The sequence below is a fragment of the Chamaea fasciata genome, unplaced genomic scaffold, assembly GCF_029207755.1.
Source record: "Chamaea fasciata isolate MVZ Bird 193981 ecotype frontalis unplaced genomic scaffold, bChaFas1.0.hap1 SCAF_2, whole genome shotgun sequence".
Taxonomy (NCBI): Eukaryota; Metazoa; Chordata; class Aves; order Passeriformes; family Sylviidae; genus Chamaea; species Chamaea fasciata.
The window spans coordinates 27,866,101-27,882,762 of record NW_027094087.1 but is presented as its reverse complement, the minus strand read 5'-3'; the positions used below and the strand labels follow the sequence as shown (position 1 = coordinate 27,882,762).

The window sequence follows — 16,662 nt, the reverse complement described above, 5'->3', positions numbered from 1 at the left end:
CCTCTTTCATACTCCTGCTCCGTCATACCTCTCTTAAGGCCTTGGCTTGACAGCCTCAGATCCCTATATTTTAGTTAGGCAGTTTGTTTCTCTCTGCAGGACTGCCTGAGCATCAACAAAGAGCTGTCACCAAAACCATGGAAGAGGCAGTGTTATGCTTAGTCACCCTTTTGTCCCAGCCCTCTTCTAACTTGCAGGTACAAGCGGAAAATCTGTCTCTTCCCCATATCCTGCAGTCAGAATTACTGCACTGCATACGGAGCTACAAGTAAGCTGCCCAATGTGAGTAGATACAAGAAACCCACATTTATCCAGGACAGTATTTTTAGTCTTCAGTTTTGTCATGGAGGCCCTGATGCTTGGTATAAGAGAAATCTCATTATGAAGGAACCTCTTAGGGTTCCTGCTGTGTATCCAGCCAACGCAGGGTACACAGAGCGTCGGATCCCATTTGTGCGATGTTTGTGTGATTTGTGTAATATGTCACATAAGAAAAGAATTGGCAAAGCAGAAAAATGCATAGGAGAAAAACCACTTCAGGCTTAGGTAACTCATCCTGGTATTGCCAAATGTGTCTGAATCAGCATAATAAGACGGCCACAATCCTCCACTGTAGGTGTATTTAACCACTGCATTCATGTTTTCATTAATGAACTCATTCAGGTAAAACTGCATCCTAACCTGCTAGATTGACTCCCCTGATACTAGCAGAGGACACCCACCACTGACTGGCCCTTGGTTTGGGAAGAGCTCAGAAACCTTCTGCAGTCTGTGTCACTTTACCAAGGCTTAGAGAGTACCTGAGAGAATCACAATGCCTGTGATTCTCGTGCATCCTTTCACAGGCAGACTAACAAGGAAACCAACTGGCTCCCTAGCCAGGCCAGGCTGTAACTCAGATTTGACCAGTGCATGCTGTAGGCATCACACCATGTTCCTCTGATAGAAAACAAGTCACCCCAGGCTTGTTTGCTTGCTTGTTTGTTGAACCCTAGTGGTATGTCCAGCTGTTGACAAAGTCTGTGCTTCAAACTAGACTGGCTGCCCTAGAGCATCTGCTCTCCTGCCACTGGAGCGCTAACTAGGAGCCACAGAGAGGCAGGGCAGGGCCCTGGAGCAGAGGCTGGCATTTGCATCCCTGCCAGATCCCTTGTGAGGATTGATCTGAGGCTGAAGATGGTTTTGCTTGTATTCTGGTCACTCTCAGAGAAAGCTGGGCTTTGGATCAATGTGGAATGCGTCACTGAATGGCCTATTATTCACTGAGTGCAATGTGCACTCGGAGACACAGCAGCCCTCAATAAAGATTCAATTCTGCCTCTAAGGATCAAAGCAGGAGCGAACCAAGGGAACTACTCAACTCTTTTACATGATGCTGAAATGAGAGGTTCCTTGTTTCAGGGTGACTCTTTATGGCAGTTTCAAGTTGAGCATTTCTCCTAATTAAATGGCCATCCACACAACCAGGTCCCTTTAGTAGAGTGCAGAGCTACCTGTGATTGAAGCTGTCCATTCCCCCTGCCCAAAGGCTCACACTTGAGTTAGCACAGCTTGTCCACGCTGCCATGCCTGCTCCACACCCTCCTCAAGGAGCACAGGGATGCCCACAGCTCCACAGGTGTTTTCCCACCACTCCCGTTGTGCCCACAAGTGTCAGGATGGCTCTCTCACAGGGTGTGCTGCAAAGGAACACAAAGGAATGATATCCAGCAGCACAGGCCTGGGGAGGAGGGCAGAGCCAGAGCATATGGAGTCCTAACTTCCAGTAACAACTCTGGAGAAGGTCCTTGAGCAGGGGAGGTAAGCAAGTGTTGTTGGTCGTTGCCACATCCCTGGAATACAGACTCTTCCAGCTGACAGTTGCCTGATTTTTTTTTCCCATAATGGGATAATTTATAGCAGGTTATAGAAGGCATTCAGCTAGAGGGAATCCCAGATTTTGGATATGTTTTCAAAATGTTTTTCTGAACTACTCTCTTTCCCAGGAAATCACAGTGGTCAGAAACACCTCATGCTTGTTTTTGGAGCACTCATTAGGGTGATTTTTATGTGTCTTGAAGTGATTGTACAAGTCTTATATGTTCTTTGATTTAAATGATTGTATTCATTCCTCCCATCTCTGCTGTCCTCATTCAGAATGCAACTCCCAGTGCTAGCTCCCTGCTGGAGAATAGGATGTGGGGGAGATGCTAGGGAAGGAGGCAAGGCTGCAGACTGGAAAGGAATGGAGATGCTGGAAAAGAAGTCAGGGCTGGGACCAGACTGGAGGGGTGGGAAGTCAACATGGACAGGTGGGTAGGAGTGGTGTAGTGGGGAGTGGTGATGGGAGGGGACCAGACCAGGGAGTCGGTGTTTCAGGAAGCCAGAAGAATAAGGGGCAGCTTTTGGAGCTTCTCCTGTGAGTCAGAGAGTGAGTCCTGGTGAAAAAGGGTATGTTTGGCTGAGTGCCTGCAGCCCCAGCCTGTGCAGAGAGGGCATCAGAGGAAAAGCATCTGATGACAGAGAGAAGTCAGCAGGAAGGGTTGAAGCTCTGGCTGGAAGCAGATGAGGTTTGTACAAAACATCTCACTGCACCAGTGAGTACATGAGTGTAATTTCAGCACAATGAGAACCCATCACCACCTCTGTCAAGTCTCTCTGGCTTGCCCAGCCCCAAAGGTCTTGACTGGAGAGGATCTTCCACCTAAAGCAACGGAGGTGAAAGTCTCTGCCCTCCCACACTCAGCACGGGGACAGAAGAGGTGTTGCTCAGCCTCTTGTGTGTCTGTACCCCAGGACAGCCGCCACAGGAGTGTGTCTGCTCTCTGGTGGGCCTGGGGCCACCACCAACCCACAGAGATCCTGTGCAGGGCACAGGGTGCCATGTGGAGGGGTCTGGCCATGCAGCAGGAAGGGTCCTTCCAGTGGGCAGAAACCTCAGAGTCCAAGGTCAGGTCTGGTCTACAAAGCCTGCTCCTTCCTCCAACAGTAAAGCAGAGGATCTGGGACACCTCTTGAGCCCAAAGGACTCAGACAGGACAGAGGGAGTACGGGTGGGAACCATCCCCATCCCCAGCAGTCTTCCAGGGAGCAGCCCTCTGGAGTGGCCATCAAGCCTGGTGCGCCCCCAGCCCCGATTGCCGCTGGGCTCGCGAAGTGGAGGAGTTGCAGGAGACAAGGATGCTTAATTACAGAGCAGCCCTGGAAACCAGCAACAGCAGCAGCACTGTGGCCAGGAGGGGAGGCAGCCGGGCTGTAAATAGAAATTGCGGAGGAAGCCGCGGGGAACAGACTGAGGGAAGCTTCTGCGCCTGCTGCGCTGCATGTCCCTCCCTTCCCCTTGGCTTCTGTCACCTCTCCCGGACACCCTCGCCCCCAGCGTGACAAGCAGCCCCAGGGCGTGCCTGGGAGACGGCAGCTCCAGGAGCAGGACAGCAGTTTTGGGTGGAGACGTGGGTGAAGAAGGTCTCCTCCTCCACAAGGCGCCACCTCCCACGGGAATGCGTGAGGGTGGTCAAAGGGCCTCTTAAGTCGGCAGAGAGATCAAGGCAAGATGGACACGGGGCTAAATTGCCCTCTCTACTACCAAAGAGAGAACGCGGGATGCCAGCAGTCTGAGCCCCCCTCCCAGGTGCTGTTCCTCTGCCCAGGGTGCAGTCCCTCTCATCCCACCTTGACTTTTCCAGTGTGGGACCTTCCACAGAAGCAAGAAGTCTGCTTTCAATATTTTGCAAAGTTTTTATTTAAAAATGTTGAAACTAACATCCCACAAGAGTTGAATATTTCACCACAAGGAGAAGAGAAATCCTACAAAAATATATATCACAGCGCACAAGGGCAGGGGAGGGGGAAGAGCGAGACTGAGCAGAGGAGCAGGAGGGAGGCTGGAGGGGAGGATGGAAGCCGTGGCAGAACGAGACCGAGTGGCAAAGGGAGAACAAGAGAGGAGTAGGGAGAGCGAAACAATAGGAGGGGAGAGAGAACCAGGAGGGAGACCATGGTACAGGACAGGAGTGGGAAGAGGGAGAACAGTGGGAGAGGGAGGACAACAGGAAAAAGAGGAGTAGAGAGCCAGCAGTTGGTGAAGGAAAGGGACCTCTCTCTATGGTCCTGCCAGGGTAGGGCCAGGACTACAAGGGGACGTTAGCAGGGATGCAGCCGGGGGGACTGGAGCTTGACTCAGGATTTTTGTGCTGCAGGTCTCATCTCTAAGGCTGTGCCACAGATGTGGTTTGTCAGAGTGAAAAAAAACAAAACCGCAGTTTAATTCAGAACAGTCTCAAGGTGGTCCTGTTTGAGAACTTGCAGGGAATGAGCAAACCACTCCGTTCCAAGCATTTTTCTTCATCGGGAAGTGGAGTGGGAAATGAAGGGATCAGATTTGCAAGGGCACTTGGGTGCCATTGAGGAAGAGGTAGATAGTCCTCTCTGAATTTTGGGATGCTTGGCTGGATGTAAGTCCCTGGAGACTGGACTGGAGGAGAGGTGTGGAAGCACACACTGGCGGTCTGCTCCCTGCCTACCAGCTGCAACCAACCAGATGGGAAAGCCAAAGCAGGATTTGGCCGTGTGGTCATACCACTCTCTCGGGTAAAGAGAAGGAGACTCCAGTTCCTGCTTCAAAGCAGGAACTGCCCTCCCTTCCACTGTGCTCACAGAGAGACCACCCTTGTGTTCAAAAAGCCAGGGCTCTCCAGGAGCTCAGCAGAGACACAGTTACTTCATCTCACTCAGCTCTCCTGGACGTTCCCTTTTAATAGCATAGAAATGTTGGGCAGAATTATCCCAAGATTATGAACACATCCAGTTGTTTTCCCTGCACACTTTTCTCTCTAATGGAAAGAAAAAAAAAAAAAAAAAAAAAAGAAAATCTTTCCCCTCCATTCATCTAGAAGACAGTGAAACCTGATGGGCTGTGACTAAGAAGGTGCTGTCTTCTGCCCTGGTTTGGTACTCAGTGCTGTCAACCCATCCATGTGCACATCCTACAGAATATTACCCTGGGCCAGGGTAGAGACCTCAGGCATGCTCTGGCTCCAGCCTGTGTAGGGGAAGATAGTTTATAAGGCTCCAGTCATGGAGAAAACAGATCCAGTGAGATTATTTATTGACTGGAAGAAACTTGTGTGTCCACATGTGTTCTGAGTGTTTTTTTCCAGGGACAAAGCATAGCAGTGAATGTTTGGGCAGGACAATGATGCTGTTTCCCTGTATCTAACCTGTTTTCTGTGAGAGATTGAATGACTATCATAAAAACGTGTATGGCTAGGAAAATTGTTCTTAGAAAAGATGTTCATTATACCCAAGCCTCTGTTGTTGTAAGAGTTTTCTCTACACAGCTTCACCAGCTTTCCCCTTACCACAGTATCCATGAAAGGTTTCACTCCCTGGAGATACTTTTACCAAAACCAGAGACATGTAAAAGGGGGAGGGGAAAAACCCCAAACCATCAAAATCTGATTTGTTTGCAGAATTTACAAGAGTCTTCCGAGGAGAGTGCAAGGTTTCCCCACATCAAGTGTTGGAAAATGTTTTCACTATGCCTCCTGTGGTCCCCTGGCACTTTCTTACAGACCTTGTCTCCATGCAGCATGTGGAAAGAGAAAGTCCAAGGACAGCGCTTGAAGTGGAAGAGTCTAAACTCTGGCCTTGTTTCAACAAACGCTGTTGATCAAAGAACAATCTAATTAATCTGGTCTGGAAGATTACTTCAACCAGTTCAAGGTATGGTAAATTGCCAGCAATCAGCAGTGTACCCTCCTGCAGATGTCCTTCCTCAGCAGGGACATGCCAGGGAGAGGGGGAACAGGGGCAGCAATAAATGGGGCAGTGAGCAGGAACTGCCACCTGGTCCTTCCCTGTCCATCTGCAGTTTAAATGTCCACCAAAGCCTTGCATGGATCCTGAATAAGAACAGGCTCAGTAACAGATCGATCTACGGTAAAGCACTAATATCCCCTGCTGTAAGCATAGACTCAACCTGTGCTTAGACTAGGGATCTCCAGAGTCCTTTTCCACCTACATCTTTCAGCCACTCTGTGCTTTTAATAAGCCAGTAATTTTATTTGACCTGTCATTTTCTCCAAATCTCTACTGTTTTTGGGAAGCTTATTGTAATTTACACTCTGATTTAAATGCCCTTCACAGTGAGTCAGATGGGACCCGAGAACACCTAATGGTTCAGCTGGGTAAACGGGCAGAACCAGGCCTCTTATGAAATTCCCTGTGCTTTGTCCTATGAAGAACAGTCTTTTAATGCAGAGATAAAGGAGGAAAGGCTGCTTCCCTCTCTCCAAGATTACTTTTGTCAGAGACCTTGTGTGGTGCATTAGGGCCTTCAAATTGTGGGTGATTTTCCTGCCTCTGGCCCCATCAGCCCAGCAGGTGAAGGTTTTTTTACACTGTAGGGGCAACCTTATCTAAATGTGCATCTTTTCATCTCAGTGGTTGTCAGTGTGGGGTTTTAATTAATTTGAAGTTGTCCATAAAAGCTAAGAGGAACTATTGTCATTAAGCTGAAATTTGCCATCTCCCACATCCTCAAAGTGACACCCATGGGTCCTTGCCTACGAAGAGGTGGAGATGCACGGATCTTGCTCACACAAATAAGTGACAGTGTGGCTGCCAGCCCCACAGAGCACCACAGCTCCGAAGGACGTGTGCAGGCAACCAATTTGGACAGATACCCGTGCCATTGCTTTCAGTTTCTGACCAGCTGGGGAACTGAATGGAGTTTCACCTGGGAGCTCAGACACTCCTCTCTCATACCCTCGGGGAGCACTGCCTTGTGGGCTTTCACTCACCTTGCACTTCAGGGGAGACCTACCAGCAGTACATGGCAACCCTTCCAATGTTCCCAAGATCAACTCTAAACTGCCCTTGGTCATCTCAGATGCAGAGTCCTGTCTGCTGCCTTGTTGCCTGTGCCAGGAGTATCTGAAAGCAAATCTCTTCCTAAGCCCAGCAAAATTCAAGTTCCTCATACCCAGCAATGTCTGCATTCCACTCTTTAGCTATGTACAGGACATTTGCTAAATAATATGGTGAGCAGAGGGCTTCATCTCAGATTTTCTGGAAAGCATCACCATAGACTGGTGTTATTCAGAAAAACCTTGCTGAAAGGAGGCTGAAGGGGTGGAGAGGAACAGCAAGGAGGCTTTCAACAGATCAAAACATTTGGAAAGCTAAAGGAATCTTTTCCGACTTTAACTGGCAAGAGAAGTAGCATGGGGGTGGAAACTGAGGGGAAAAAACTGTGGACGGAGAGAGGAAGAAAGATGCAAGCTGAAGAGAAAAAAACCCCAAAGGAGTGTTAGGCAGAAAAAAACTGGAAAGATGTGAATATCTGCCATCCAGGGGGAAGATAATGTTTCCTTCAAGGAAATGGGTTGTTGAGGGGGCCCAGGCGCTCTGTGAGCCTCTTCTGCCCAAACTTCACCCACCCTTGGGACTCTCAGGAGGGCCAAGGTCTCAGGGACAGACGAAGTTGCCACCATCCAAGTCACCTGGCGGGCAATCCTGCAGCCACAGAACTCCAGACGTTCACTGCAAAGCACACGACATGGGGAGGGACACACAGAGGGTGAGGGCCCACGGGGACAGGGGTACGCCTTTCCGCCTTGCCTACCCCCGATGCCAGGCATGCACTGGTGAGAGAGTCATGGAGATCCAAGTGTGTCTGTGCACATGTGCTAGAGGAGGGGCTGGGGAGGTCAAGATTTCACACCACCACCAGCCGTCTTCCCTCCCACCATTCTGCTCTCTCGTCACCCTGTCCTGCGTGGGCAGGGCGGGTCCCCGACCTTCCCCCAGCAGGAGGCAAAGGAGGCCCAGCTCGTCCATTTGCCCAGGCACATCCCGGTGCGGTTAGTTAATAATGGTGGTGGTGGTGGTGGGCCGTGGCACAAGGAAGTTGTTTTTTTTCCTGGGGTGGCAGAGGCAGAGATGAGTCCGCACTCGCCAGCTGTGACAGGAGGGTGGGGGAGCCAGCTCAGCCTCTCCCGGGAGCTTCACAGGTTCACCAGTGGGATTCTGGGGGAAAGAGGGAATTGGAAATTAATTAGCGCTTACACTGCCCCAAACCCCCCCACTCCCGTTAGCCAACATCACCTCTGCCCTGCCTCAGTGTGCCCGTCCCTCTGTCCCCTGCCAGCCCCGCCTGCCGCAGCTCACTGGCTGCTCACCGGTTGAGCTGGAAGGCTGCACTCTTCCCGTGGCCACCCAGTTTTTCCGCACCCTCCTGGCCCTGCCTGGACTCCTCCGCCTCAGGTGTGGGGGTCAGGGGGTCTCCGTAGGGCCCCAGGATGCTGACGGTGGTGGGGGAGAGGTCTGTGAGGGGCTGCTGGCTCTCTTGTTGCCTCCCACTGCTCTGCTGCCCCGAGTGACGCCGGCGTTTCTGATTTCGGTCCCAGCTGTGGAGAGAGCAAGGCATGAAGTAAAGAGCCAAGCCCCAGCCCTTGATGACAGAGAGGTTTGTGGGACGGACCCCGCTACACTCAGCATTAGAGCCCAGTGTGGCCGAGTGCCAAACCTTGCAAGGGATTGCAGCACCAGATCTGCACCCCTGGGACAAATGGGTTCTAAGCCCATAGTCCTCCTGCAGACACCGGCCCGGTGAGAGCCTCCATTGGCCCAAAGCCCACTCACCAGAACTTGAATATGATTCCAGTGGCAACCAGGACAATGATTATGGAGATGGTGATGGTGACGTACAGCTGGGGGTCCACACCTGTGAGACAGAGGAGTGGGAGCTGTGATGCCCACTCCCTCCGGTCCCCAGAGAGCAGCAGGGCAAGGGGAGGTTCCTGATGAGTTTTGCAGAAGGAGCTGCTCCTGCAGGGGACTGGGAGCGGGGTGAAAGAAGCAAAGGGCAGAGTTACCTTCCCCCCGGGGCCCAAACAAGAAGGGCCGCAGGGTGGCCGGGGTCTCGCGCAGGTTGAGCCCCGCGTTGTGCAGGAGCGAGTGGGAATTGGGCTGCGCCGTTGCCATCCCATGCGGCGAGACAAAGGTGTATCCCAGCGGTGGGAACCCTGGGTTGGCCGAGTTTGTGTCCCCTCCATCCTCATCCGACACCGTGGGACCCCACACGATGGCCCAGGGGTACTGGGAGGAGGGCATGCCATCCTCGAATCCGGAGGGGGTGGCAGGCCGGGCCCCCGCGGCCTGGCGCCTCAGCCGCACCACGTGCCGCAGCTCTGCCCCGCGCACGGGCAGGGCTCGCTGGCGCGGCAGGGCCGAGCGGGAATCCGAGCGGGAATCTGAGCGGGAATCCCGCTCCGGCTGCGAGGTCCTTTCCCAGATGCAAATGGACCGCGGGGCCGGGGGACTCCGGCGGGTGCAGAGAGGCCGAGGGGCTGCTGGGCCCCGGGAGCGAAGTGACCATGTGCCAGGAGGAGGGATGGCCAAGACGACGAGGAGGAGATGCCACAGCTGCAGGGAGTGGATGCGGGAGAGGAGCAGAGGCATCCTGCTGCGGGTGGGGGGAAGAAGAAGAAGAAGAAGAGAGCCTGATCTAAACGTTCTTCCTGTTGAAAGGCCAAGCAGCCAGGAGCAGCCCACCACCCACACTCCTGTTTTCTTCCCGCCTCACCTGCCAGTGTGGGAAGCTGTGAACCTACCAGGCACTGGGCTCCATCTCAGATGCAACAGTGTCTTTGCTCAGACAGGATCTTGTCTCATCTTCTTCACTGGGAACCGAAAGGGAGGGGTGTCAGTGTCCCCTCACACAGTGGTGACGGCTCTCTCTTTACAGCTCACCCCAGGTGAGCTCCCAGCCCCGGCAGGAAGGATAAGGGGAGTCCATGCACCCTCACCTGCTCCCATGCCCCCCATGCACGGAGGTGCATCATCCCCCCCACCGATGCCAAGTCCACCCATAAACACATGCATTAGCATATGCTGACAAAAGCAAGGAGCAATCTCTGGAGCACACGTGCCCAGGCACATGCGCAGCTTCCCCAGGGACTCTCCTGTCTGAGGGCCGAGAATGGGATTCAGCATCTTTGTTTGCTTATCACTGGAACAAGTTGGAGTCTTAATTCCTATGTTTATTTATAGTGTGGAGTGTGTAATCCATTTATTAAAAAAGAGCCTCTTCATTGTGTGCCAGAACGAGGGAGCGAGAGGGGAAGCACAAGAATGGTACACCAAGACGACTGAGAAAGAGTGAATCAGCGAGAAAAAGTCCAGCCTCACTAAAGAATTTAAGAGAAAAAATACTCCTATCAAATATTTAGTATTTACTTTCCTCTTAGCTAACATGAAATTACCTTCCCACACTCCTTGTCTTAATGTCCTCTGCACTGTCCCGTCCCTCCCTTTCTCCTCTATTCCTCCCTTTTCTCTCCCACCTCCCACGGCTGAGCAACAAAGCACGGGGTGAGGTCAGGTCCTCTCAGTGGGATTTCTGCCCTGGACGCTCAGCACCCTCCGGCATCAGCCCGGTGGCAGCGCGGCTGCCCTTCATGCTGCCCGCCCCTTCCCTTGGCTGGGCACAGCGCCGTGCCGGCCCTTCCCCGGTGAGCTCTTATGTGCCTGACCCTGGATCCTCTCCGCAACCGCACGCACACACAGGACGAAAAAAAATCATGCGAGATGTTCAGCCTGCTCCTTCATCGTGAAGGGGAAAGCATGAATGCCGACAACCCACGGTCATGCCCTCCTGTGGCTGCCGAGATGGAGAAACAGGGCTGCTTGGCTGAGGGAGTCAATGCAGAGGCCAACCCTGCCCCTCCAGCCCTGAGCCAGCTGTGCTGCACCTCCCGGCTTCCAAGGGGTTACTGCCATCCGCCCCTGCTCACTCCATGCCCTGAACAAAAACTGCAGCCCCTCCTGGGTGGGAGGCTTCCTCTTCCTGAGGGAAGAGCCCAGGGCTTGCTGTGATGTACACCTGAGAAGAGGGGCCAGGAGGAAGGGCACCCTAGACTAAGTAGCTGTCTAGCTCCTGCTGCATTAACCGGGGATATTTTTAGTTTCCTTCTGTTAAATATTTAAACAAAGTTCACAGGAAAAAAAAAAAAGAATTGTTGGCTAATGTGCCCTGCCCCTCCCTCCGGGGCAAGATCAGTCTCTGGAGGGATCCTGAGATGAAGATGAGGAGAAAAGAGCAGCTATTCTCAGCTATTCTCAGCATTTCTTTGTTCTTTGCTCCTGAACCTCTAAGCCTTGGAGGGGACTCAGTATTAAAATGCTGCTCTGCAGAGAGGCAGCAGAATGGAGCAAGTTCCTTCTAAAGCCAGATACTGGCAAGATCTTGGCCATCTGGATTATGATCACGATGCCGTGGAAGATCATGTCTGGCAACACAAATCCATGACAGAATTTATTCTGGACCTTGAAAGGGAGGGAATTCCAAGCATGGAGGACCTCCTTGTGTGTACCCCCAGGCTAGAGGGCATACAAGTTGCAGGAGAGGTTTCAAGGTGGCCTGGAGCACCTGGGACCATTCCTGGGACTCACCATGGGACAGAAGTTCCCTGGGATGAAAACCCTGCTCTGCTTGTGGCAGGGCACTCTCAGTCACAGCTCAAGTCTTCGGGGGCTGGGGGCTGATTTGCATCGGGAAGCAGGAGATGTGGGGCTGGACAGTACCATCCCAGCAGGAGCAACCTTCTCCAGGTGCAGGTAGACCTCAGTGCCTGTCCCACAGGGAAGTGTGGTACAGTAGTGGTGCACGTATAACCTCTAGCACCGCTCCTAACAGCAGTGGCTCTACCCTCAGAAATGTGTCTGGGGACAGGAATGCTGGGGTCACTGCACTCTCCTCGCTTGTGGGGAGGTCTCATAATGGGGACATCGCTGTTCTTCTAAGCTGAGATTGCAAGCTCCAGCAATGGCACCCCAGTCTATGGACTTCCAGGGTTGAAAACCTGGGAATAAGAAACCCTACAGAGCCAAATCCTGGATGGCTTTCACACACAGTTGTCTAAATTCCAGCCCTATGGAGCAGATAACATATGGAATGAGCTGAGGAGGGGTGAGCCCCAGCACTGACTGCCTCATGTGCACATGATGCTGAGGAGGGGACAGCCCATACATGGGGGTGCAAGCCTCAGACTGGAGACACTGCTGTGCATGGGTTCTGCTGCCTAGAGTGAAGAGGTGGTGATTCCCAATGCCCCCACCCCAAAGGTGGCTCCAGATGAGTGCAGGAATGATGCAAAGTCGGTTGGTCTCCATCAATACATTCTGTTTTGTTAATGAGATCGTGTCCAAAGAATGAGAGTGTGTCCGGCATGATTGTGGAGGAGCTGGGAGCAGGACAGGGGTGTCTCCCATGGCATGGAAGGTGTGGGAGCAAAGGAGGGTTTCAGGTGAAAATACCAGCCAGTGCAGGCTGGATTCCACCGTGCTTGGAGCGTTTATGTTTGAAATGGAGCATAGATGTTCCTGTGGATTATTAACTAAACAGCAGACAAAGCATGTCTGGGGCACTCTGTGGTCAGCCACCGATAGCGGGATTGCGTCCTGGGCACCCACCCTGCTGTGTTGGAGGGCAAGAGTACCACATGCCCTTCGTTCAGCTCTGGATGCAGCTTCCAGTGTGGATCCTGAATAAACTGGTAGACCTTCAGAGCAGAGGAGGGGATGCCAATGCTCTTACTACCTGGGAGTACAAATCTCACCTTACACCATTCAAGAAGCCTTTGTGTGCCAGAGCAGAGAGACTGGATTTCTGCACCAGTACCTCAAGGCAAGGCTCTTGCTTTCATATGTGTTTCCCAGATCTAATGGCAATAAAACTGGACAGGGCTACTCCCAGAGTCTGAACAAGAAACCTGTATCCTTTCACTCTAGGTACAGAGCCTTCATCTCAGCGTTCTGGTCCTGTGATGCACAGATGACAGAGTGTGAATGACAAAGCTATTTCCCCAGGGCACTTCATTGAGCTCAGTTTGTGACTCTTGGTGCCTGAAAGCAGCGAGTAAGAATTACACTGTTCTTTGCCACTGCATATGGACCCCACCACCGCTCCAGACAGGGGCTAATCTGTTAGGAACTGCTCTCATGCATTTGCAGGATGGAAGCATGAATCCCGCTGCTGTTCCCCACACCCATCTGTGCTTCCTCCCTCTTTGTAAGTCTCCTGCAGTATGGACCTGCCACTGCTGGGACATGAGAGAGCAGATCTCATAGCCATGCCCCAAAGCATACATAGCAGCTCACCAAGGGGGACTGGGAATTTACATCCTACTTAATGGCTAGCAGCAGAGCCTGCTGCACTCCTGCTCAGAGCAGGGAGCTCTGACTAAACCCTGAATGTGACACCCTGAGCTCTGGAGTTCAGATACTACTGTGCCCAAGGAAAACCCTAGGATTTGCTTACGATAACTCCTTCTCCGTGTTCAGGATTCTTGTATACCTTAAAGCCATAGATAAACCCTATCCAAATAAAAAAGGCATCACAGAAATAAAAGAACCAAGGTGCCAGCCTTGTACAGCCGTGTGCTGTAGCTCTCTCGCATCAAGTGCAATCTGTAACCTTCTGTTACAAAATGCTGAAGTTTGACAAATTCAAATGAGGAACAATACTATTAATAAAGAGGGTCACACACCAGCACAATTCACCTAGGCAGGTGGTGTGTTCCCTACTGCCTGCAGCCTTTGCCTGGCTATATTCCTAAAAGAGATGCTACAGTTCAATCAGAAGTTATGGGCTTGGCGCAGGAAATTAAATTGGTGAAATTCTCTGGCCTGTGCTCTGCCGTAGGTCAGTCTCGATGATCAAAATGGTCCCTCTGGCCTTAAAATCTGAGAATCTCACAGCTTTCTCAATGCCTAGCTGAGATCAGCTCTGACTGGAGAGCAGTTGGATGAAGCCAAGCGCACACAAGCCGTGTTAGTGAGGAGCGGGTAGAGGCTCCTTCCATCCGGGGATGGGAAAAGAGTTGCACCCGATTCTGTCTGGCTCAGCTGGCAGATGATGATCTATCTGTATTTTTGTAACATCTAGAGCTTGACTGCTGTGATACTGTGCCTCTAGGAATGAAGCTGTCTGCTCTCAGAGCGCTTCAGCTAGTTCAGAATGCAGCAGTCTGTTTGCTCGGCGACTCAAGCTGCCGGGAATGCATCACCGTGCCCCTCTGCACCCCACATGGCCTCGCCTTTGAGCACAGAGTCCGGTTCAAGGTCTCCAAACCAGCATTCAAAGCCCAGCATGGGACAGGCCCCAGTGACCTAAGCAATCAATCACCTCTCCTTATGCAGCGATGACCTCACATGACGGATATATTCCACTGGAACAATGAAATTGCCAACCAGTTTGGGGAGAGGGGGGAGGGATGGAAGAAGGGTAAAGAGGCTCATGACCCTGAAAAATGGAACATTCACAAGAGCTGGGCCAAGATTATGAAACTTACTGCTGGCTGAAATAAAGCTCACCATTAGCAACCCCGCAGCACTGAGAGCTTCATGCAAATCCTTGCTTCACCCAGCTCCCCCACTGCAACGATTCCACTCAAAACAGTGATGAAAAAATCAAAACAAACCTGAGGAGGACCCAGCCCTCCTTACAGAGAAGGAATGCTAGGTTGGCTGTCATTTTTTAATCTCCCAGCCAGCACTAAGGGCTATGGTGACAGCTACTGATACAAGACTGATTTGGGACCACAGAACCTAGAAGCTATCTCCAAGCACTGAGCAGAGCAAGTTCAGGTACTGGCAGTGAGACCCTCCCCACTCCGCGTGACGCCCTGGGTACACCACACCTGTATTTTTCTCAGTGGCCATGAACACCCCGAAGCTCATGGTCCAAGAGGCAGAGATGCAGTCGTTCCTGGTTTGGCAGCAGGAAGCATGAGCCCCGGTGTTGGTGAAAAGGGGTTATGTATATGCCCTGCTGTATTTGGCTGGGTGGGGACAGGGAAAGGGAGGCATCCCAGAGCAGATGACCCAGGGAGACAATTCTGCTGCACTCGGAGGAGTTTTGGCAGCTGGGACTGTGAATCTGAATGCTGGTACCCTGGGGTGCAGATGCCAAGCCCAGCCAGGGGAAGAGTTCCTGCTATGCGTGGGGCTGGGGGCAGCACCTCCCAGAGCTACCTGAATTTGGGGGCTGGCAGTTGGAATGCAGTGGCTCACGTCAGGCTGCTCTACCTGATGTCTGAGGCTGAGAGTGTTGGTGGCAGCACCCAGGAGGATCCAGCAGGATCCCGGTGGGACTGACACTGCTCGCCCTGAGTCAGTGCAGGTCCTGCAGCGTTCAGTGACTTGCCGGTAGGAATTCCCGTGCCAGGCTGCCAGGGCGAGCACTTACGGGCTGGCTATGGCAATCCTAGGCTGGGGCAGAATGCAGGGCTGGAAGGGTGATGCTGCATTTGGACGTTTTCATAGCGAGGGAATGGGCGTGTGAAGCCCATCAGTGGTCCTCTGAGCTTAAGTCTCCCTGCATTTGGGAACTGTGAGTGTGGCCCCATTCCAAGCAGCACTCTAGGATGCCGGTCCCCTGCCATCTAGTGCCTGCCTGCAATACATGTCATGAGTCTGACAATCTTCTGCCTCCCAGTTTCCTACTGTTCCCGGGCATCCAAGTGCTTCAAGTGCTGAGTCTCTACATCTGAATTTCTCTGTCTTGCATGGGGCACCCTTGGCCAGGCAGGAGGTGGGACTGACCCCTCTGTTTCCTTTCTCCAGCTGCGCCAATTTGGCTGAAGTCGCCTTCCTCAGCGCAGGCTCCAGCGCTTCAGCACAACAGGTCTGTGATGGAGCCCGGAGCTGGAGGGTAAGAGGCAGCGATCCCTCGGCTGTGCCCCCTCCCTCCCGGCCCCTCGGACATCTCCTGCCCTCGACTAAAAGAGGAGGAAAAGGAGAGGGGAGGAAGGAGACAGCCGGCTAGAAGGAGACAGAGCACCTAGATCGGGAAAGGGAAAAGAAAAAGGGGGAGGAAGGACACAGGGAAGGAGACAGGGAGAGATGACTTGGAGACGGGCATGCAACCCCCCTCCCCCCCGTCCCTGCAGCCCCGTCCCCACTCTGTCCCCCAAGCCCGGGCCGAGAGGATGAACTTACCTTGCGGGGAGACGAGTGGGGCGCAGCCGGAGCGGCGGAGCAGAGGGCTGGGGGAGCACAGCTGCTGCTGCCCGTGCCTCTCATGGCCAGGACGAAGGAAGGAGAGGAGGAGGAGGAAGAGGAGGAGGAGGAGGAGGAAGGTTTGCTGAGGCTGAGCCTTGGCTGAGGGAGAGGGAGCGAGAGATGCCTTGAAATAAACAGCTGCCGAGGACTGGTCCAGCCCCTCTTTCTCTCTCTCTCTGTCTCTGTCTCTCTCGCTCGCTGCCTCCCGTTAACCCCATGGCTGCTGGCACGGGCGCGCCCGGCACCGTGGCCCCCGCTGCAGCCCGCGGGGGGCGCCGGGGCGGCCGGGCCGGGGCAGCGGCCGGGCGGGGGCAGCGCGTCCCCCCGGCCCGGAGCCCCCTGCCCCGGCGGCCGGGCGCGAAGGCTCCTCCCGCTCCCTGCCCGCCCGCGCCGCGCTCCCGCAGCCCCGCGCCCGCCGCCCGCCGGACCTGCCCCCCGCCGCCTCCCCGCCGCTGCCCGCACGGCCCGGCTCCGCTCGGCTCCGCTCCGCTCGGCTCCGCTCCCCCGTCTCGTCGGTTATTTCGGGATCTTCACAGGAAGCGATTAGGTTGCCATGGAGAGAGGTGTCTCCAAGGGACCCGTCGCTCCAGCTCGCTCCGGCGAATGCCACCCCCG

At 53.4% G+C, this 16,662-nt stretch overlaps 1 protein-coding gene across 1 annotated transcript; it reads right to left on the bottom strand.

The window, feature by feature from the left end:
• Positions 1-3,716: 3,716 nt before the first annotated feature.
• On the bottom strand, positions 3,717-16,056 carry PIANP (PILR alpha associated neural protein). Its single transcript, XM_066175446.1, has 6 exons — positions 15,985-16,056; positions 9,597-9,665; positions 8,859-9,448; positions 8,626-8,707; positions 8,163-8,390; positions 3,717-8,010 (listed from the first exon to the last, which is right to left on the bottom strand). The coding sequence occupies exons 2-6, from the start codon at positions 9,611-9,613 to the stop codon at positions 7,989-7,991; spliced, it is 939 nt and encodes a 312-aa protein (XP_066031543.1). The 5' UTR covers positions 9,614-9,665; positions 15,985-16,056; the 3' UTR covers positions 3,717-7,988.
• Between the last annotated feature and the right edge of the window lie 606 nt (positions 16,057-16,662).

Bases quoted from the DNA above. Each gene is read 5' to 3' on its own strand.
- PIANP (XM_066175446.1), bottom strand. The intron at 8,708-8,858 runs GTAACTCTGCCC...TCTGTCTCACAG, and splicing joins GTTTGGGCCCCGGGGGGAAG to GTGTGGACCCCCAGCTGTAC. The intron at 8,011-8,162 runs GTGAGCAGCCAG...TCTTTCCCCCAG, and splicing joins GCAGCCTTCCAGCTCAACCG to AATCCCACTGGTGAACCTGT.